Source organism: Sylvia atricapilla, chromosome Z, assembly GCF_009819655.1.
Source record: "Sylvia atricapilla isolate bSylAtr1 chromosome Z, bSylAtr1.pri, whole genome shotgun sequence".
NCBI classification, from domain to species: domain Eukaryota; kingdom Metazoa; phylum Chordata; class Aves; order Passeriformes; family Sylviidae; genus Sylvia; species Sylvia atricapilla.
The window spans coordinates 65977645-66001443 of record NC_089174.1 but is presented as its reverse complement, the minus strand read 5'-3'; the positions used below and the strand labels follow the sequence as shown (position 1 = coordinate 66001443).

Here is a 23799-nt window from a genome sequence, read left to right as displayed (position 1 = left end):
GGAAACTGCAGGCTGGAAAAACAGGCAATTTTATGGACAATGGATTGGTACATGGATGTTGAAAGGACAAGCCATGGAGGTAATCTCTCATCCCTTATGATGTAATTGTGGATGCCAGACTAAAGATGGCAGAAAGTGTTTAGGACCCTTTGATTTGGGTTGAGTTCTTCCTTTCACCTGTAGAGCTTGGGTGTGGGTGATTAGTGTTTCTTCCATATAACCCCAGGTTGTATCACTAGTGTGTTGTCTTCGTGTTTCAGGTAGTTAGAAGTTGCTCAGGCCATTTCTTATGTGCATCTGTTTTTTCTCTGCTTTTTTTGCCCTGTTTGTTCCAGTCAAACAGTGATGCTGTATTTGCTCTATCATAACAATAAACTGTTTAATTTTCCGTAAAATGGGTCTGTTCCCTACCCCTTGAATGTGTTTTTAGCTGTATTTAGCATCTGTAAATTGCTTGGGGGCAGGTGGTGGTTTATGAATACAAAATAGTGTAAAGCTTTCTACTTAGGCACAATACTGTATCGTAATTCAAAGGCAATTCATGTAACATTAGTAAATCACTTTGAACTTTATGTTGAAAATATAAGCAGTAGTATAAAAATAAACCTTTTTATTTCCTCTGGTATATACAGTTAAATAAGGTAAGCCTATATAGACAGCTACAAAACCATATTGTCAGTATGCTTTGTTGAAATGCCATCACTTTGCAAAGAGATATTCCATGTGTTATATGCATGTTTATGGTTGAAGAATAAATTTTCAGAGACTGTAAATGAAAAGATGTCTCTAAATATAGTGATCAAATATTATCTGACACTGCTTGTTTAAAGAAATATACATATATTTTGCTGCCAGAATATTTATGACTACAATAAATTTAGTTATTTTGCATCATAAGGAGTTTCCTACTCCTCCAAATGTCAAACTTGTTGAAGTTGTGCTGGTTTTTGGTTTTTTTTTAGGAAGGAACAAATGATATTATTAGCTAAATGAGACTGCATGATATGAAAATACAACAGCATAATTTAAAAATTGGACAGTGTGTAAGAAATATAATATATTTTACCAGCAGTGGGAAATAAACATTAAAAATCCACTGGCATATCCCAAATGTCTAAATAAATAAACATCACTGTTCAGCCAATTGAAGCAAGTAGGCTTTGTGGTTACCTTCAAGAGCACTGTGCTTTCTGATATCCTGTACAGATATGAGTTCTGTGCATCACTCTTGCATAATCTGACCATTTTTTAGGTGCTGTACATTGTGGGACTGTCTGAGCTCTGATTGCCCTGTAGGCTTTATCAGAAGAAATACCAAGTGGTTTCAAGTGTTTTCTCTCCAACCATCCTGATCAAAAATGGTCTTATGGTTCCCAGAGCATCAGCCATATTTGTGTGTTCATCATAAAAATGTGAAAAACTTCATTTCCATTCAGTTTGGAAACATGAGATAAAGTAAGATTCACCTCTAGGTGTTCAGAGAGCTGTATTCCTCCTGCATGAGCAGTGGAAAAGACACACTGTGAAAAGAGGGAATTGGGTCTGTGCCATCTTTATTTTTGTTTTCCTTTTTAAATCATAATGGTTTATGAATCATAATGGTTTATGATGTTTCCTGTTATCTTAGTGATAGACTACAAAACTCTTTCTACATTTAGAGTTTATATAAACTCTACTAGATACTTATTTAATTAAGAGCCAATGCTGAGAGTTTCTAATAAAATTTCCAAAAGGGTTTTAGTGGCTGAAAAGACGAATTTCTAGCAGTCTGTTTTAGTAATGCAGAGGTGATAAAGGAAATGCTTTCACAGCACTGTGCAATTCCTGACCAGGGTGGATTTTGCTCCCCAGGTTGCAATTCTGCTCTGACCCAGCTGTACTAGCTTGATCCCAGTGGTACCAGCCTCCCAGACTGGGCATCTCTCTACTGTTCTGTGAGCTGTATTTGGAGTTTTATGTTCTGCAATAAAAGCAAAGGTGAAAGTTCTTCATTGAAAGAAGAGTTTCAAAGCTTACTATGGTCTAGTCTCCTTACTCTCATCTCTATCCTCTTGCCCATGGCCCTGCCTTCCTTCTGTTTTCTACACTCACTAGTTCTTGGTGTTCTGTCTCCTGATGAGTGTTTTGGAGACTTCAGAAGATTACTTTCACCAAACTTTATCTGTCTAAATAGTTAGACTTTTACTTCCAACTTGTAGACCTTAAAAATTTTCTTCTCCCATGATGAAACATGCAGACTTTGAAGCTCATTAAAGTTAGATGAAAAAGTATACATGGGGAAAGTTTCAAAAAAGATTGTTTTCCAGTCTGTTGCAGAGATGCTATGAGAGGCTGGACTATTAGTGATTAATGACTCATAACATTTGCCCATTTGTGGAGGTGCCAGGGTGCTTTGTGGAGGCCAGGTTTGCATCTCTTGAGGAAGGAGGTGAGTTTTTGGGTGTACATATGCTAGTCTGCATGAGACAGAAGAGGTGAACTATCAGGGCCTGGATCCTGCAAGGTGTGATGGTGCTTCTTGCTATGCTATTTGCTCCTCTTTACAGTAACTCCCTCAATTGTTTAACTGCCACCTTCCCCTGGGGGAAGATCTGATTGGGCTTTATTGGCTAAACTGAGAGGCAGTCCCTGTGAAGGCATCATTAACTATCAAAGACTCCCTAAGTGCCCACTGAATAATTTCTGGGGCCTTCCACCAGAGCAATAAAAGTTCCACATACCTCCGCCCCTGCCCCACCTCAGGGATGGTGCTTGGACATTCCCACCGAGACTGAGTATATTTTAACCCATTGGACTGTGTGACATTTCATTCTAATTCACTCCAAGGGATCCATGGATCCATTTACAAGAACCTGGGTTGCACTCCCCTTGCTCACTGACCTTCCAGCACACTGGCTAATGTACCAAAAAAGTGAGGACACACTGAATTTTCAGCATCCTTAAAGGAACAGTTGCCCATGCCATTTTCCTTCTGTTGGGAGGGCAAAACCTATCAAAGAAAATGTCTGTAAGCACCAGCACTGATGAGACATTTAGATGCTTGGTTGAACATCTATACAGGAGGATTTTCTGTATGTGGCTTAATGTACAGTGCTGGTACTTCTGCGGAATGTTTGGGATTTTTTTCTCCTCTGGAAGCAGGAACACTATAAGGGGACCCTTGGCCCTTAGTTTGCTTAAAAGAGCATTCACTATTCACAAGGCAAGTTTGCCAAATCAGTTTTCCTGTTTGAAATGTTCTGACTTCTGAGTGGCTGATCCTGTAGCTTTGACTTCACTGAAGCCATTAAGTGTTACAATAATAATAATAATAATAATAATAATAATAATAATAATAATAATAATAATAGTAATGATAATAATGCTTGTTTTTACTTACATTTTTATTAAGGTCATGCAAATAATACATATCCTGGTTGTATAGAAAGTTGCAATTCAGGATTCAAGCATTCTGACTGTGTTTCTTTAAATATTAGGATACAAATAAATGGTGAGAAAATTGTCTTTGCAAGTTTCAAACCATTCTAGGTCTACTCTGTTGCCTCCAGCCAGATGCTGTCTGATGTTACTTAGACAAACCAGGGCAAACCATTATCCTGGGATTAAATACTAAATACCTGCAAGGAGCATTCTCTTTATCAGATAGTGCTCTGTTAGCAGAGTTCATTCACTTTATTGCATATATAACTGTGGTGTCAAATAGACTGATTTACAACACCTGGTCTTTTACATAATCTTTGCTATTTGCTGTGCTTGTAATCTGCCAAATCATTTCGCCTTCCTGATAGCAGAAATGCTGTAAAACTTAGATAAACTTGCAGAAGAAATGAACTTGAAGGTGCTGCTGAAATCTAGGGCCTGCACATTTGCTGCTAATGCACTGGCTGGTTTGGTTTCCCCTGCCTAATCTGTTATTGCATGTGGCTGCTGGAGAAATTGAAATTTTATGATAGCACTACTGTCAGAGGAGATAAGCATTCGTATGCTAGACTAGATTAATCTAAAAAGAAGTTTTAGGTGTGGCTAATGAAAGCAGTGTATGTGTTAGCTGGGTTTCTTTGGGGTTCAAACCATATGTGTGTATCTATATAGAGTCTAGTCTTAAACTTTCTCCATGTGAAAAGTCTCATATATCTGTGCACTAGTTCTTGTTATCAGTGCAGCTTACTCTATTTTATGTTAGAGATAACTCTTTGAGGAGTTTCAGTTTTTAAAAGTACTTTCTGAATGCTAGTACAAACAACAGATTTCTCTAAAGGAAACTGGTTTGGCTACCCAAAACTCCATGTCTGTCTGAACTTTTTGGTTAGGGTAACTAAAAGACATTATGTTTGCTTAGGGTTAGCCACAAACAAGCAATTGGAACAAAAGATGTATTTTTTATTTTTTTTTGAGCCACTCATTTTTTGTTACTTAGACATAAGACATCTAAGACAAGAGAGACATGTAGAAATGCTTAAAATATGGTAAAGAAATTTGCAAATTGGCTTTTCAATTGTGAGATTAAAGCTAGCACATCTTCAGGAAAATAAAGCAATCTGTAGTCAAACAGGAGAGAGCTCTGTGAGGCAGTAATGTCAAGTCAGACTGTATTGGAAAATGACCCTGACCATCAGGTTGGAAGAAACAACAAAAATTGAAAGAAATAGCTTTTATAGCATAACTTCAGTAGTCACCATTAACATTGGTATTAACACATCAGTACCACTGCTAACTCCTTTGAGCTGAGGGAGTTAGCTCTGTGTCTCAGGTATAAAAATGAGCTATTTTGTTATGGACAAAGTAACTTGTCATGTCAAGCACTGGAATGGGCTTCCCAGGAAAGTGGAGGAGTCACTGTCCCTGGTGGCTTTCAGGAAATGACCACATGTAGCACTCGCTGCTCTGGTCTTGGTTGGCAGGACAGAGACCAGTCAAAGGTTGGACTTGATGGTCCTGGAGGTCTTTTCCAGTCTAAATGATTATGTGGCAGTGTTCTGATGATGGATGGGATGTAGTACTTACTTGTGGAGATAAAGAAGGGTGTTTTTCATGGCATGGCTAGCTCAGCGTAGGAAAACCTTTTACCTGCTGCTGCTGCATGAGGCTGTTGGACAGCACAAGTGGGGGTCTGCCTTTAGGAAGGTACCCTGGCCACTGCTAATCTCTCATCTCCATAAACTCCTGTAAACGTTTGTTCTTAAGAATTTTTCATCCCATCTGAGTTGAGAAACTTCCCCAGCTGTCTTAGTTGCTTAGTCTTTCTAGATTCTTACAGTCATAAAAGTAGAAAAAGAGGATTTTCTCAAAGCCGAGAACAGCTTGAGGTGTTTCCTTGTGCTATAGCTGAATTCTGTTTGCTTACAAGAGAGCTAGCCAATGTATCCAATCATCTGTGCTGATAGTTTCATTTGGGTGAATAATGTGAATAGCATTTGGTGCATGAAAGCCTTTGAATATGTGAATCACATCAGGGTTGGGAACATCAAGCAGCTTGGTGCTAACAACAGCATGGAAGAAAGAGACTTTAGGGTAAAACTCTGGAATGATAGCTCTTACATATCACTGAGAGATCACTGAAGAACAGGCTCCCTAGGGAAGCAGTGGAAATGGTATTGTTTAAGACATTTAAAACTGGACAGGAGGAATTACATTGTCATGATCAATCCTGTGCTGGTATTTAGATGAAATCTTGTCTCCTGTGAATATTAATAGGAAGTCCCTGTCTCAAGAACCTGCCATTATTCGGTGAGCATTACCAGATCACCAACTTTCCCCCACGTCTGTACTTGCACTTAAAGGACTGCCTGAGTGATGCTCAGCACCTTTGTCTTTTCTCTTAGTGCCTCAAGTGTTGATTTTGTTTTGCCTTGCTTAGATTCTGTTGCTTCAGTGCTTCCACCAGACAGACTCCATGTAGCACACAGAGATTTACAGGAAGCACATGTAGTTTGTGGCAATAATAATAAAGTCTCCTTCTGTTTTCAATTCCCTGAGAAACTAAATCAAGTGTAGAGGTCTATTCAAAAAAAGGGGGGGGGGGGGGGGGAAAGGAAGAGTGCAACATGTGTGTAAGTCACTTTACCACTACCGGCGTGGGTCTGCCTTGTTTGGTGTATTTGACTATCATCTCTCTGAGGTCTGCATTCAGTCTTCAGAGTGCAACTAAGACAATACACGCCTCAAATGGAAAAGCTGATGAAACAGCCTAAAATAACCTGAGCACCCATGCTTTGCTTGCCTCTGTTTCAGTACCTCTGTGTACTGAAAAATTACTGACAGGAGTCCATACAGCAAAATTCGTTCTGTGCTGTGGCCTCTCTCAGGCAAATGTTGGTCTAGTCTGATTTATGGAGGCAGGAAAACTGGATTGAGTTCTTGCACAGTGTGATCTTCATAGAGCTCTTTTCTTGGTGTGTTTCTGTAGGTATGAAGCCTCTCTTCTTGACCCCGTGGAAGCTATGAACCCAGTACCAGGTGTAGGACACCTCTGCCGAGAGCCTTGTGACAAGAACAAAACGCACATGCCCTGCTGTGCAAGCCGTGGGCTGTCCTCCTCTTGGTGCCAGACCCCCTGCAGCCCCAGGAGCAGAGCAGATGAGCTGGAGGAGAGTCGCCTCCTCGAGGAGATCTTCTTCATTTGACACAACTCCTTGGTCTACAGCTACTCTTAAATTATTTGAATGATCACTACTTGTTTTCCCTCTTTTAAAACATAGCTAATTAGCATCCATTTTCATTTTGGGTTTAGTAATCATGATGCAAGTATATTATTGGGGTACACCAATCAGAAAGTGTTAACTTTTTTCCTAAACCTTTCATGTGCCAAGAAATCAATTAAAAATAGCTTTTTTTTAATGTACAACATTTTCTAATAGATTGAAGTCACAGTTTTGCCAGCCTTATATCAGAAGTATATTTCATTATCGATTTTTTTTGGCTCTAAAGCAGTTTGCAAGAACTGCCTAACATTCAAGAACTAGCATGTTCAAAGCAGATTATTTTCTAGTTAAACCAGTCTGTTTAAAACCTGGCATATTATAAAAGTATACGCACTTTACTACTTCTTCACTGATTTTATGATCTACTTTTTCCTTCAACATTCTGATATTTAAGATGCTGAGTTTCTAGGGGATATATTGTAAGCTCAACTCTACAGTGTCTGATAATGTTAATAGATGATGTTGCAGGTTGATGTACTAGGCACAGGTTTGAATTATAGTCTTCTTTAAATCAGTGATATTTGACAGAGTTTATGTGCTGAGTAACGTAACCCTGTGTTATGGTTTTACATTTGTCAAATTTTGTTTGTCAACTGGGAGATAGGACTTTGGGAGAAAAAGGCAAAATAGGCACAATTTAAAAGTAAAAACAGATAGATTTTTTTAATATACACTAAAGAAAAAGAGAAAAAGAAGAAAAAAAGAGACATTCAAACACCTTCCCCCCCAAACTGTTTACTTTTTTATTCATTACAGAGAGAGAACCATGATTTTTAGTCAGTTGCCACCATTTAAACACCATCCTACATCACCTTGGGAGAGGAGCCTCTCTAGGGTTATGGAGAACACGCCACAAGGAAAGGTTTGGTGGCTTTTAAGGCCACAGAGCTACAACTGCCCAGAATTTCTGCAGAATCTGTGTAGTTTCACTCATATAATAGTTTTTTAAGCTGTTTATGGGCTTCTGCATGTTTGGGGTATTTTTTTAAGAATGCTTTTCTTGTACAAAACAGGGATTCTCTTCTATCTTTAAAATTGCCTCTATCTCAAAAGAAATAGAGACCTCCTTATTCTTTCCCAGGAGCCAGGGCCATATTCTAATCAAAATTATCAATTAAACCCCATGTATATCAATACACACAACCCTTTGGTTAGAACTTGCATTCCCCCAAGCAACATTAGGATATTACAAAAATAGTCTATTTCCCCATAATTCACATCTAGAGAAGTCCAGTCCAAAATGTCAACTTCCTCCATCCCATCTTCCAATAGTCTTTCTCAGTTCTTTCACTGACTTTATTTCAATGCTGTTTTTTTACATTTCAAATCATTCTGTCTTTCATGGAGGAGGGAAAAAGGTTAAAGTCTTTGCCTAGAGCTTTTTCTCCTCTCCAGCTGACTCCCAGAACTTCAAGGCCACAGGTGACAGGGTGTGGGAGAGAAAGTGGGAAAAGGAGCTGCTCAGGAACGCTGCTGGACGAAACCTCCTCCACCCCTGGTCAGATCTAAAGCAACTCAAACTTGGATCAGCTCCCTGGAGCTCCAGAGAAAAGTTCCCAAAAAGTCTCTCCTCCTTCGGACTGGAGGCTTCTGGCACAGGGCCAACACCACCGATCTGAAATCTGCAGTCCTCCTCTCCCCATCAGAAAAACAAAAACCCCCAAAAAACCACAGCCAACCTCACCCACTGTCCCACAGGCAGGGCCCCCTGAGACCTGGCAGGCCTAGCCCTGGGGGGCCCAGCCCAAACCCTGACTCACGAGGTGATGTTAGCTCCTTGCCAGCCAAAAAGAAAAAAAAACAAGTCACCTGAAACCTGTAATTCAAAACTGTGTTTTCCAGAAACATAAAAACACTCTTAATCAGCAGCCAAGCTGTCAATCACAATCCATACTAAAACTTCCTTAAAAAAAAAACCCAAAACTTTTCATATTCATGCTAAACCACTACACCTTGAAATAGCAGAACAGAGTCGGACATTGTAGAGATCCAAAACCTATTTGATGTACTTTTCAAGATGAAATACAGATTAGTGCTAGTACAAGAGCAGTCTTAAGACATTTTCACTAACTTGCACTATTTTGATCCTGTTTCCAGGCTCCATTGTAAATAAGTCAAATCAGTAATTATTTCCATTAGCAACTCACAGTGCACACTTTCCTGCCAACTTTAATTATTCATGCTGTATCTATTTCAGTTTATTTAAATGCATTTCCATCTACTGCATGTAGTTGGTTATTTAAAGAAATGTGCCGAATTGGTAAAAATGACTGCACATTACAGGATTAATGGTCATTTTCTCCACAATGCAGTGTTCATATTTTATTGTAACAGTAGCCACCGGCATGTGTTCCTAGAAATGTGAGACTAAAATAATCATTTTGCACAGTAAAATTGCAGCGAGGGGAAGGTAGAATTGATCCAGTACGGGCAAGTTCTAGGCCATTTGCTCCCAAACACCACTTCATGGGCCAGTACTGCTTTTCAGACAGTCTCTTTAGGCAACCCTGCTTATCTTAATGGCTAGGTTGAGTTGCTGTACTGATGCTTGGGGTATGGCTACTGCCTGCCTCCACATGCTGCTCCTGTGCAACCTATGATGATCTGAGAGCTGGATCTCAGATGAGAGCCCTGCAGCCCCTGGCAGCACCATGCTCTGTCAGTGAAACGAGAAGAGAATGAAGGGGAAGAAGAACCTCAGGTTCCTTTGGGCTGCTTCATTCAGGCCCAGTCTTAATCACAAATTGAATGATATCCTTTATGTGCATCCCAGCTGAATTTTAAAAGCTGCTTGGAGAAGTTTAAAGTAGGAAAGCACCATTGTTGGACCAGAAAACTACTGCTATGGAAAGTCCCTGTGTGGTCTGTCCTTCTTTTATGAAGTATTACAGTTTTCTGGAATATATCCATCTGCTGTTGAATGTCCCACTTGTTCTACTCCCTAGGCCTGTGAAGGCCCAGGTTTCTGCTAAGAGCCCAAAAGATGTATTCAGTGCCCTGGCCTAAGTACAGCAGGTGGGAGCATAAGTTTTCTTATTCTGTTGGCTGAGCAGTCTGCTGCTTAAAGAAGGTGGGAAAAAGGAGAAGAAAGAAGAGAAGAATGTACAAGGACCAGCAGGAAATTTGGGGATAACCATCGCATAGATCTTAGAGTTTGGGGCTGTTGCATGTGTTTTTTTCAGCTTTGTGGTGGGTTTTTTTTAAGTGTTGGCATTTATAGAGAAACAGTTCTCTGATTTCAGTCCAGTTGCTTCTCATCTCTTTTCCAGTTTGTCTGAAACTTTAATTGCCCTTTCTTTTAAATCCTAACTGACCTTTCAAAACAGCAAAAAATATGTATATGTTTCTTGAAAGGTGCCTTTGTGTTGAGAACATTCCGTGGGAACATTCTGTTCTTTTGTGGGTGCTAATATTTAACTGCTTTGGAATTTCTTATGATCACTTAGTCTGTGAAAAATTCTAATTCTGAAGGTGACTTTTGGTTTGAATCTGTATTTTTTTGTTGTAGCTCTTTCTAAAAAGGACATTGTCAGGATTGTGGGCTCTATGCTCAAGGTGCTGTCCGTCAGTCATACCTACACAGGGACACACCTTTGTGAAGAAATGTTTTCTAGTAAAAGATGGTTGAAATGCCTGATAGGTGAAGAGCTGTGTGCTTTAACTCTCTGTGAGATGTGGACAAAAGAAACAAAAGCTATTAATTTCTTAGACCCTGTGGAAAATCATTTTTTATAATGCTAGCTCTTGCTCTAGTTATCAGCAGTACATTAGGAATAGTGTTTAGCAGTCAGTGCAAGCAAAGATATTTTGCCATAAGGCACTACAAAGTTGAAGTTATTAAAACATTTATAGCCTTAGAAAAAAAAAATCAATGATTGTCAAATAGGAAAGGACAAAATCAGTAGTTGGTACTGGGAGGGAAATTGTTTTCCGTCTGCTAAAACAGTAGAGGAAATGCATAAATTAAATTAGCAAAAGTAATGATGTGACAGTGTCCTTTTAAGTTTGAGCTTCTGTTTTGGGAGCTGCTCCTGGGGAGTTGGTCCAGCACAGACTGTTTGTCCAGAGTGTTCCCAGTAAATATGCTTCAGCTACACATCAGGCTGTGTTTTCCGTAAGGCTTTGTGGAGTAACATGACAGCTGCTAAGGCTCTTACCCATGCCTTCAGTTTGTGTTCTTCTCATGTGGTTTGTGTACACACACTTGCTGGCTGTTTGTGTCGTTACTGCTTTTGTGCACCTTGCACATCACGGCCCCATAATAATCACACTCCTTTCATTTCTTGCCTTTCCAGTCTTGCTATTGAATCCCATCTCAAGCATGTATTTATATGTATGTCAGCTCTTAATCTAATAAATTATCTGGGGGTTTAATTTATTCTTCCAGACTTATATTTGGCTTATCTTCTGATTTTTGTCCAGCTCAGATATCAGTACTGCCATTGACAATGTGTTCTGCTTCCCACAGCATCACATCATATTATGTTGTGAGTCTCCAGTTTGCTAAGATACATGAAGAACTTGTTTTAAGCCTTCTCTTCCTCTCCAGGGCATGGGTCTTACTGTGAGAAGGAGCAAGGCCTCCTTTGGAGTGCAAAGTAATGGAGAGGTGAAAAGTACAAAGGAGAAGAGAATTGGAGAGCCAGCACCGTGCTTTGGGACAAAAAAGTGAATTAAAGAGTCAGGAAGAAAGGATGGAGCTGAAGGCAAGAAAGGACAAAGATGCAAGGCAGATAACTGTATCAAAGGTGGAGATGAAGTAGGAGTGAACCAAAGGGCAAGGATGAGTTGTTAAACTGGAATAAGCTGATGAAGAAAAACTGTGTGCTTGTATCCCAAAGTGAGAAATGTTTTCAGACACTAGTTCCCATAAGAGCGTTATGACTCCACATCATTTTCCAAATCATGTTCCTGCATTTGACAGGCTACTGTCCAAGGCATGCTTGGCAAATGAGGGAAAGGAGGAAATTACCTTGCCATAACTTTAGTGTCTCCCCTTTAGAGCAGCTGGACAGAGGGAGGCCAGAGCACATGGAGAGCAACTGTGCAGAACCTGGGTACAACCCAGGGCATGGACTGAACTCAATTGCTTGCAAGGAATGGTGACTTAGATGGCCAAAGAATAGGAGACTGGAGAGTGAGAATCAGGATAAACTAATAAAATTTGGAGTGATCTGATGAGCTGTGGAAGTTTGGTGTTAAGGAAGGAGAGAAAAGGGCTTAGCTGCACTTCAGAGAGATTGAGCCTAAGATATCCAGAATACAGTCCTTGAAAGTGCTTGTGAGGCTGGGCTTAAACTCTAGAAGTTACAGCAAAAATTTTCTCAAATACGACCTCCAGGCTGTATTTGAATTTGTACCATCTATGAGGGAGAGAGCACAGTCTGATTAGTTAGAAACCTCCTTTTTCATTGTTACTAAATTTATGAAATTGTGTGCTAATTAGTGTATGATATATAAATTTACATAACTGCATGCTACATAAGATAACACAGAATGTTGAACGAAGTTATTTAAACCAGCAGAAGCAATGTAGTCTGCTCTAACTGGGTGGCTTTCCTCTGGAAAATGTCTCTCTTCACCTAGACCTGCTCCCTTCATCATTGGAAGGCTTGTCTGCTCACAGGCACAATAAATGTTTTACAGTATTGTGACTCCACATAGCTGAGAGACATCTACCTTGAGCATCTCTGGCATAGCTGTGTAGCAGAGCTTTCGTGCTCATCCCTGACTGGGGTGTTTGGAATCAGAATTCAGCAAGAAACCCAACTTAGCCTGATCAGTGCTGGTTCTTGAGGACTCCTGCATTTGTTAATGGAAGGTGGAAGAACATCCCAGGAAAAGGATGGTCTGGTGGGGAGCTGTACTTGTTTTCCAGCTCTGGGGAAGACAATATGCCTCCCTTCACTGTGGGTTCTGTGCTGAACTGTGTGTAGCACCACATCTGAGAAAGGCTGTGATCTGTATCAGTGCCCACAGCAGAAGGCACTGGAGGTATCCACCAAAATATGTCTGTGAACTGTAACCTGTAAGAGCAGAAACATGTGGACTAGACATTCCTATTCAACAGAAGCTGAAGTGCCCAGGCTTCATGTATTTTGAGGCTTGAAGAGGTAATTTCAGGCACTGGGGAGCTAAACTGGAGAAACTCAGATGTCACTAAGAGGTGCGGTCCTGACATACAGGAGGCGAGACATGCCCAGGTGGTCCCAGCAGATGAACTAATCCATGAGCTGCAGTGAGAGCCTAGTTTCCTTGATTCAGGATTTATCCTGAGATTATAAAACAAAGTAATTTCCATACAGAGCATTCAATAACCTGTGTGAGTTCATTCTTTCTGGTCTCCTGTCTACAGACAAGAGGAAAGTGAAAAGCTGAAAGAAAGGTATATTTCCTGGTTGTTTACTGGCAACTACATTAGAACCTTGAAGCATGGATTTGATTAAAGCACTTCCCCAAACACAAAGTGTTGAGTGCTTTGAGCATTAAGAACAGAATGGGAATTCCTCTCCTCTGCTACACCTGATAATGAGGGAAAGGACAAGATGAATTCATAGACACAAAATCTAGTTCGTTCTTAAATTAGAGATGACTGCAAGGAAGTTGCATTGAAATTTTAAAAGTGCCTTGTCAAAATTTTCCAGCATGTAATCATTCTTGCTTCTACAAAACTGCTTCTCCTTCTACAGAATTTTGAGGATGAGGGGATCTACCTGAATATCCAGCTGCTGGACTGTGTTGTGCCTCTAGAAGAAGTATTACAAAGTTGCCATGTTGCCAGACTGGAGTACCCCAAAGGCAATGATAAACTCGTGGTTGAGCCTTCTCTTTGTTGAGATAGCATCCTTTATACCTTGTGTCCTAATGTCTTTTCTTGCCCCTGGATGATTTGAAGGGCCTGTTTCTGAACTTTCTCTAGCATTTATGCATCTTGAAGGGTTTACACTAGAGCAGGATACCCTGTTCCAGTGCTGCTGATGTGAAATGGTGACAGTGTGGCCTCATTTCTGCAGCTTCCACACACACCCATTTCTGCACTTTTTTGCCACTTTCAGAAGCCTTTTTTTTTCTTTTTTTTTTTTTTTTTTAAGGATTATGGTTCTGTTTCTTGAAGAGGAAATTCTCTAAGAAGTGAAACCAGGGGGGCCTGCTAAATTTAGAAGAGTTGAGGAGGAAAGAATAATGTGAAGTAGAAATACCAAGCAGGAAAGAAAAAGATTGCAGGTCTCAGTTTGGGATGGAGCATAAACTTGTGGGCACAGTACTGTGAACTCAGGCACCTTGATAACAATCTGTCAGACACATTCTTGATGGGATGGGGGAGACCTAGACAACACAAACTCTCAGAAGGAGAAGAGTGAACAAAGCATAAGGCTGGTGATAGCAACAAAAACAGATGAGGAGACTTTTGAGCTGCAGGTGGGGAGGCAATGACATCTCTGAATTGCAGAGGAAATGGCTCCTTGTCAGAGGAGCTGGTGCCCCTCTATTTGCACTTGTGCCTTTAGCACAGCGATCTCATTACCAGAGAGCTTACTGGCAGATTGGAGAGATCTCAGTGAGGAGTAATAAAAATGATCAGGGACTGCTATAATTGACATAATGAGGAAACAAGATGAGAAGAGTCAGATATTTATAGCATGGGTGAGAGAGACAATTAAAAGGTGGGGTGGGAGATGGACTGGATGACCTGAAAGCCTTGTCTACTTCTAATAACTCCTTGTCATCTGCTGAACAGCTTGATGACCAAGGCTGTCAATCTGACTCTTAACAGCCCTAACTTCCTGTGTTGAAAAGCTCAGGTGGGTGTACTCTGGCTGTATTGGCAGTGTCAGGATGTCACTAGTGCTGTACTTTGTTTAAAAAAGTAGTCATCACCCATGTTGTGGAAAAAATTGACATGCTGACAGTAAAGAGAAAAAAAATTATGCCTTCGTAAAGGAAAAGGGGATAGAAAACCTTGCTGAGGGAAGGGCTGCCTGGGAAGGGCTGCCTGGTTGTTCAGCTGATGATGCTGAGCTCTTCCTGCTGCCTGGAGGGTGGCCTGTGGAGAAGGAAGGTCCATGGGGAGGGAGAAGATGTGAGAAATTTTCTCCATGAGCTGGTACCCAGCTGTGCATGCAACTGAGCAAAACCACTGCTCCCCAGGACACAGAGATGTGCCCAGGCTACTGTCCCCAACAGCTGCTGAGCTCCACAGACTGCTCTTGGAGTAAGTTCTGGGCCAGGCAAAAAACTGCCAGTTCCACTGATGGCTATGGCCATGTGTGGGGTTTTGCTTCCCTTCCTATTTCATCCATGTATGTTCCTGCACTGGGCTAAGGTCAGTGTCCAGGCAGTTTTTAGAGCCCCATGCTTGCTCTAGACTTGGGAGGCTGCAGCAAGGTTGGAGGCAGCCAAGCTGGAGACATCTCAGCTCCTGGGTTGCAGTCAAATTAAAACACTGCTATGGAAAGCACTGAGGCTGTGTGTTTTGGAGGCACTTTGGGGAAATATCAGAGCAGTGCTTGTTGAGTCTGGTGGCGAAGTAGCCACTCTGTTTTAATGATACCTGTGTGCAGAGGCCACAGCTGCTGTCATCCGTTTCACATTAGTCTGACTTTCACAGAGCAGACATAGCCTAGGGTGGTGGAATGGAGAGAAAGGTGACCAAAAAAAAAAAGAAAAAAAGCACCATTCATTTTCCACCATTTTTTCCATCCCTCTGAGCTGTAATACCAGTCTGTGGCTGAGCAACAGTAATCTTATCCAGCGTACTGTTGATTTAAGCCTCTTGGATTTATATAACTTTGGAAATGGTAAACTATATTAATTTGCTGTGTTTTCAAGGGAAAGTTATTTATTGAGAGACATTTTTAACTCAAGTGCCATGAGCCTTAAATCATTATAATAAATTCATGCTATTCGGGGTTTCTTACATTGTAATAAATTTGTTTTAAACATGAATGAGGAGATCCATGATTTCTTTAATATACTGTTATGTATTTCCTTTCAAAATGACACAGTTCACTATATCAAGTGGGAGAATAATAGTGAGAGATTTACAGCACTTAAGAATAACACAGCCTGGGAATGTGACATGTGAACCAACATGGGGCAGGGGAGCTGGAAGGTGCAGTGAGCCCACCACTGCTCCCCGTGGTCCTGCCGAGGGTTAAACAGCAGCAACGGGTAGAGATCAGTGAATGAAACTACAGCTGGGTGGGAGGCTCCCTGCAGGGTGGGAATCACAACACGGCCTTGTATTTTCTTCCCATTTTAATGTGCAGTGTGCCATCAAAGTGCCTGAAAGGTGACAAGGACCATCTGCCTTGACCTGGGAGAAGGACTGCCCAACAGCCTCCTGACTGGGATGCAATCTGAGCCAGAAGTTTGCTTGTTCTCTTTTACCAGGGCCTCATCCCCTCTGGCTGTGCTGGTGTCAGGGGGATCAGATCCCTCAGTGGTTGCCAGTGGCCGCCCTGGAGTGTGGTGAGGAGGCACCAGGTAAGCACTCAGATAAATTCCATTCTCTTTTCTTAATCTCTGACCCCCCCCATTAAACCCCTGCTGACTCTTTTGCTCACTGTTACACACATGGACATCTGTGAGCACAGGACAGTAAAACTTGAAGCTGGCTTTACATCAAGTCCTCCCATTCACAGGGAGGAGGAGCTGGCACAGACACAGCCTCAGTGGCGTCAGCATCCGAGGGCTGAGACAAACCCACTTTGGCAGCATAGTTCTGGTTTTTTGGGAAGCAGAGCCCCTGTGCTCCATGTAACATCTGCTGAACTTCTGGCCCAGCTTCATCTCATCATGGGGTGCTGCAGAAATGAGGTCTTATGTTTGGGGTGGCCTTGGGATTGGGGTTGGCTGGGGCAAAGCATCACAGTGCCCAAACTACAAAGGCCAATTGGTTTCCTAGTGTCTAATGGGAGCAGTTACCCCCTGAGATACCTAAACCCCTTCCAACTCCTCAAGGTACAGCCTTGCTGTTGAGACTTGGGGAGTTGCCCTGCCATGATATGAAAGTCTGCCCCTCTTCATGCACGAAGCCATGAGCATTTCCCTGGCTGTGAAGGGTTAATGGGTCTTTGGTGGATGTGGCTGTAGAGGGTAATTAAATGCTGCTAGTTCCTGGGGATGAAGGAGATGGTCCTGCTGCTGCTCCTCACCTGGCTGCAGGTGAGGTGTAGGACACTGAGGACTTCAGCTGCCTAGGGAGGGGGCTGATGGCGCACTGTGGATGTCTGGGCTGCTGGCATCAGGGGTTGGATAGCTCAGGAGAGGGGAGGAGGGGACGGGAGAGGGCCTCTCACTCTCAGAGAAGTGATGGCAGGACCTCATCTGTCAATGCAGAAAAATGTCTGGCTAATAAACTTGCCAAACGTCCCTAATAAAGGGCTGGATGTGTTATCATGTAGAATGGTTTTATAGGGGACAGCCATAAAACGTGCACATTGCCCTTTAAAATGCCAGGACAAGGATTGATTCCAGCAAGGTAGAGGAGAGGAGGAGGGGAAATGAGGCTAATTGGAAAAGGGGGATAAATCCAGGGGCTTATTTTTCTGCTGTGGGTTTCCAGGGTGTCAAGGAGTAGTAACAAAGTGGGACTCACTGCCTTATATGCTGTGCCCTGGCCTGTGCTTCTTTTCTGTCTCCCCACCACCGTATGAAGTGCTGGGGTGTCCTTTCTAGCATCTGTTACTGCTGCAGCACTCTTGCTCCCCCTAATACCAACCCAGGGAAAACTCTGGAGATGCCTCCATCAGCCTCCTCATCTGTGTGTCTCCTTTTAATCCCAGGAGTCCAACACCCATTGCCTCCTCCTGCCAGTTCCAGTAGCTGTGTTCTGCCTGCCCAGTGGTCCCATCACCTCGTCACTCCCTCTCCTTCCTGGTGATTTCCACTCCCCTGTACATGGGAGCGCATCACTGTTGAGAGGTAAAACACAGGGGCAGGAGTTTTGGATCACCTTTTCCATGGACAGGGCACACCTGTCCTGGGGATGCAGGTGTGTGTCTGTGCTTTGAGCTCTGCTTGAATAAACAGGGGAGAGGAAGCTGGAGGGAGGCCCAGGGTGTGTTTAGCAGCAATCAATAAATATATTGTACTCCAGATCACTTTTAATGCTGCAGAAAACAGGCAGTGATTTCACTTAATAAATGTAGACAGTGTTGCAGAGCTACAAGAGCATCCATCGTGTGAGACAGAGTTTCTGCACCACAGGGCTGCATGTGGCCACTGCCCGGTACTATGCAGAGCTGAGGCCCATCGGCTGCCATGGCTGCCATGGGCCAGCCTCTGCTTTTTTATTTTCTTTTTTCAATTTCCCTGGATAGAGACACTGGGCAGCCAAACCTCAATGAGATTTGGTAGAGGGTGAAATAAGAAAAAAAGCAATCTCCTCAAAGTCACTGAAAACTTTGTGTATTTGACTACCAGTGGAAGGTGGGCAGGTACTGGAGACATGGAAAAAGAGTGAGCCAGGAAAAGTCAGATTTTTGTTGGCAGGGCTGTGTCAAAAAGTTTTTCGGTGTGAATGTGCCAGATCTCACTTGTCTGCCCACTCTGTGCATGTGGCACTGCCGGATTTCAAATTTGCAGTCCCTAGCAATCCCCATTGGAGCTGGAGGTGACACCTCTAGGAGGGAGGTGGTGGTGCAGGCAGGGTGCCTGCATCCCCTGGCTCTGAAAATGCTCTTTGGCTACTCATGGTGATTGACAGAGATTTTGAGTTCTCCAAGCTGAATGGCACTCGGGTCCAGGTCTTTCGTCCCTATTCCACAGTTGTGAAGTTCAGAACAATGACCAGTCTTCTTGAGGTCTGGATTTGCTTCTTTGCTCCCTCTAGGCTCAGGCCCATCTCTACCGCACTCACCACAGTGAAATTTTCATTGAACACAGTTTTAGTTCTGGATTTGTAATTAAATTTAAGAGCTGGTAAATTTTGCTATGAACATTTTTCTGGCTCTCTTCCTGAGCATTTGGTCTGTACAAATAGTACTTAGTGTTTTGCAGATGCTGTTGGATGTTACACTGCCAACCACAAGTATGAAAAAAATGCGTGATTTGGAAAAATACTAATGCATTTGAGGTCTTGTTTTTGCTTTTATTATTATGCTTCAAAGCTTTTTTCCAATGTTTTTTCAGTTATAAACTTATGTGGCATGTGGGAATATCATTCTAGCACTTGACTTCAAGAGCTGTGACCTTTCCACTTCATCAAACTTATGATCAAAACATGGGCATGGCAGCACTGCCCATAATTGCTTTCTGAGTTAAAACGTTTCCTCCAATCTTCAGTAATAAGGAAAATGAAATCTTCAGGTGGAGTTTAGCAGTTCACCCCAAAAGAGTTCCATCTCATTCTAAACATTAGGCCATGTAGTGATTTCTGGGCACCTCTCTGCTTTGAGACCCATGGGAGAATTAACTCAAATTCATTCTTAGAGAGGATTAATTAAACTGAATCAGGACTCTGTTTCAATACTCAGAATTAAGAGGAGTTGAAGTAAAACCCCTTCAATTAACCAAAAGAGATGAGAGACCTCTTTGACATCAAATGAAAATGCCTGAGGAGCTGCTGGTGTGGTGTGACCAGTCCTTATTTCATATATTTAATTCAGACTTAATGACCTAGTTTAGACAAACCCTGGGATGTTAAGACTGGCTGTGATCACACTTGGATCATCCACCGTCCTAGGTGATTTGAGAGGGGACAGAAAGTCTGTAAGATGCAGGTTGATCTATAAAAAAGACAATTAGTCTTGGTCTGTTCAGAGTCCAGTGATACTGTGGAGTCTGGCAAAAGACACAGTCCTAAAAATAAAACAAAATAAAAATTGCAAGTCATTAATCAAGGATGGGAAAACTCAGTAGAGAATGTAAACTGGAGATAAGAGCTCGAAAACTTTTGTTTGACCAAGTTTTGTACCATATAATTTTGACTGGAGTCTCTTTGTTAATTTATGGGTCGGGGAGGGGTTAAAGTTTAATCAGCTTTTGTGTACATTGGGAAAAATTTTACTTTTGAGTAAAGACTCAGACTCCTTTAGCTAATTAGATACCAAGGTGATGTGTGCACTATACACACTTCTAACAGATTCTTTTTCTTATCTCAGCCATCAGTTACTTGGCTGTGAAGTCTGATGTCTGAAACTCTGCCAAGATTTCTGAATGGAGTCCTTCACATGGGATTTCTCCACCTTTTAGTTCCCACTTCAGGGTGTAAGAAGTTTTCTGTTTACTTTCATCTTTTTCTTTCCCTCCTTTCTGTTTTCTTCCAGCTGTGGATCTGATTTAGTCTCTGTGTCTTGGAGACACTGTGTAAGTATCCACGGGCACTTCTTTTTAAGAGGAGAACTGGCCAACTCACTTTCCTGCAGCAGAGGGTTCAAAATGTAGTGAGAATAGGGGAGGGCCATGAAATTGTTCCTTCGAGCTTTGTGCCAGTATGTATTCATGTGGGATTTTCTCAGTATCCAAATAAGCTGTTTAATTCTTGAGTGGCATGTCTGAGGAGCATCCTGTGGCTTGGAGCTCAATATCCACCAATGGCAGAAATGTTCCAGTAGGCCTCAGTGTAAAGTCCAGCTGGGAAGGGACAGATTCCCACCATGCCGTGCCAAAACCCACTTGCATGTCTCCTGATCAATAACCCGTCAGACAGTGTAAGACAAGACATGCAGAAGAGCTGCCTAAGTACCCCCTAAAAAATGCCAGCAGGAGGTCTGGGCCAGCCTTTGTGGTCCTTTGGAGAGTTAGGGCAGCCAAGGTGGGACACACCAATATCACTGGAGAGCCATGTGGACAGTGCAGTCTGGCAGTGGGATGTGCTGCACTGACAAGTTCTTTGAGGGGCTGGTGATGCTAAGGACAGCGTGATGTGCTGGTTATCCAGAGTGATTTGCTAAAGGTCCTTTAGCAGGTCCTGGAGAGCTTGAACAAACCCTGTAGGTCACTGCCTGCTCTCACACAGGCCTGAGGGTCATTGCCTCTCCCAGGCCAGTGCTGTTGAGCTGGTGCAATGTTCTTCCATGACAACACTGAACCTGGGACTGAAGGATATGTGAGGATATCATGTGGGTAAGAAGAGGTGCAGGAGGAAACTTCCCAGGAACAGCCTGAGAATTTGTGGGTTTTTTGGTCAAGACAGGGAGGCTGGGGACCTTCCTATCCCTTCACTAAAGGAACAGCACAGAGTTTTCTGAGCTGGAAAATTAAACTCTTTACATCAGAGAAATCCAAAGCCAGGAATTAATTTTGGAAGAAGAGTTCCCTATTTTACAAACTCCAGCTGCATCTGAGCAGGTTCAGTGTGGCTTTGCTAAATGCTTCTCTGAGCCCTGACAATCTTTGGAAAGGAATGTGGTCCTCCCCGCCAGCTCCCCAAGAAGGTGAGCATCAGCATGGGATGTGATTTCTACAACTTCTGCACAAAGCAGCTTAGCAATGGGCTCACTGGCTGGTGCAAAAAGCTCCCGGTGCTTCACTTCACTGCCCTTTCCTGAATGTCAGCCATGGCTCTGCAGAGAATTGTTTACAAAAAGGCAAATGAGTCCAAAGAGAACATGGTTAATGTAGACTTGCATTGTACTGGAGCTTTTTGGGGTGAATGTACTCCTCTTCCTCTATTATTAGCACTGTCCTGGGCAGGGTATGCTCCTGGGCCATATACTTCAGGGGCAAATTCATAATTTTCCGACTTCTGTCACATACCCCTGAATGGGATACACCTGCTTGGTACATGGAGCTGCACTAAGATAAAGCATGAAATCCTACTCATGAATCCAATGTTCTCACAAATACAACTGGAGCCAAATTCTGTTGTTTTTGCTGTTAAAACTGTTATTTTCCTTCCTTTCAGAAGCAGTTCACTAATCAAAGGCTGCTCTCATGGAGTTTGCTTTGAGATGAGGTTAGAAAAACAGAAAGCCTGGACAAGGAGTTGGGAAGCAAGAAGAAAATTTTTCAAGTTTGGTCCCAGAACAGACCACTTCATTACTCTTTTTGTCTCTGGCATTTCAGAGATCTGCTTAAGAAATGGATTTTTTCGCTCCTTCTGTGTCACGTGCCATGGGCTGTAGAGACACCCCCAATGTTCATCACATGGGATTGATTCATCCAGACAAAGCTACAATGATCCCTTTTTTGTAGTAGTTAACATCCATAAGAGCCATCCATCCAGCTAAAGGTGAGGACTATTTTCACCAAGTGTTTGCCTTTTCTCCTTCACCCTCATTCCCTCTGGTCTCCCACCAGCAAACAGAGGAAGAAGAACTGATTATTTGGGTCCAGCTGGGGAAAGCCATACTGAGCCATAACTAGGTGATGGAGTCTTGATTGGGATCAGGGGGTTATGGAAAACAGAGTGCAGAAATGCTAAGAGGAAATTACAATTTCTTTTTAAATTTTTTTTCTCCCTCTCCTGTCACTGGTTTTTCCTCCTAGGTGTTGGGGTCTTTCCAGAGGCAATCGTTACTCTTAATGATTTTAGCTTGTTGGCTATTATCACATTTGTGCCTGGGGACTGCAGCTGGCTATCTGGGCTCTGGCAGGCCTTGACAGCAATCAGCTCCTTCCAGCTTCACACTAATTTTCTCGGGGGAGCTCAGAAGAAAATACTTTTTTGTTCATTTTTCCTTCTATTTCTGTGTGTCCCTACTGTCCTGCTTTCCTGCCTCCCTTTTCTGGGAGCTCTGGCCCAGGATGGGGCACACAGAGGAGTCTGTGGAGAAACCCACAGTGAAGTATGGGGCATTTGGATGTATCAAGGGGGGACACATCTCCAGGGAAGAAGCACCCCAGCTTTTGTTACCCAGGCCATGTTTGGGCCCAGGTTTGCATCGCTGCTGATGCCCCAGCTGTTACAAAGACAAGGAGGGTTCATTGTGGTTATTTCATGAAAAGTGTATGTGGATCTTTTTCAGTGGCTCAGCCTGAGTGCACAGCTTTTACAGCCTTGAGTTTAATATTCTCTTTTTTCCCTCCATCATCATTTTATATTATTCAAAGCAAATCAGACAGCCTTTGAAGAACGGCTCAAAGCCTTTTCTCTTACTTTCTTTTCTTCTTCTTCTTCCTTTTTTTTTTTTTTTTTTTTTTTTTTTTTAAAGGCGGGAAAGAGTAGAAGCCACCTGGTACATTTTCTTTCTCAATTCAGTGATTTTATTCATTGGGGAAGAGATTGCTTTGCATCTTGTTCTTTAAAGAAGTGTAAAAGGCAGGTAAGATCTGTATTTCTAAAAGCCCCCTTTTCTGTAAGGGTGACCAGCTTCTTCCTTGCACTGAAAGCAGCCTAGCTGGTGAAAATGTGACTACTCATGTGGGGAAGAGCTCTGATCTGGAACCACTGTTTTACGCAGAGCTGCTTAGCAAAATCATTGCTCTGAGGCATTCTAGTGACTGTCCAGACTGTTCTGGCAGGCTGAGAGTCTACAAAGACCACCAAAACTGGTGAAGGGACCATCAGGAAACATGCTGCCCTTGTGTAAGTTGCCTTTTGCAGGGTTTTTGGTGGTGGGCACTACACTGACAAGGAGATCTTTTTCAAGAAAAAGTGTTTTTCCCACTGGGGAAGTGAAAGCAGAGGTCTGAGGCTGCAGCTTGTCAGGTATCAAGGTGTCTGCTTTCACAGCTGTCCTGGGACCCCTCAGGAGCCTGGTAAAACCATTCCCTCCACAGTGTGTACGTGACATCTTTTGTCCCTGCTGGAACTTGGGCTCATGAAGGCTGAGGGAGGTTCTGCAAAGGAATTTTACTCAACTCCCCACTGAGACCATGGAGACGCTGGTGCTCAGTGAGCATTTTCTCAAATGAAACATTTTCACCTCAGTCAGAGTTAAAACACACTCTGAAATGTAATATTTTAATGAGTTTATCAACACCATGCTGTTGCATCGCTCCCTACCCCTTACAGGTGGTAAAGCCACTGTGTAGCAGATGATGTGGTGCTTTTGTTTAGTTGCTACCCTTCTTTTCTCACAGTTTTGTGGAGCAGAAAAATCCCTGATAAATAATCATGGTCCCTACCAGCTCTCCTCTTCATTCCCTCTTGCTCCCTTTTAAAAGGCCCCTGCCTGGGGCTGTCCCAGGGCACATGGTGACTCTACAT

At 42.5% G+C, this 23799-nt stretch overlaps 1 protein-coding gene across 1 annotated transcript in view; it reads left to right on the top strand.

The window, feature by feature from the left end:
• Positions 1-11093, top strand: part of LOC136373667 (protein hinderin-like) — a 37669-nt gene extending 26576 nt beyond the window's left edge. The window contains exon 3 of the mRNA XM_066338605.1: positions 6407-11093. Coding sequence (XP_066194702.1) covers positions 6407-6623 — 217 coding nt within the window. The 3' untranslated portion in view covers positions 6624-11093. The remainder of the gene's footprint in view (positions 1-6406) is intronic.
• The last annotated feature ends 12706 nt before the right edge of the window (positions 11094-23799 follow it).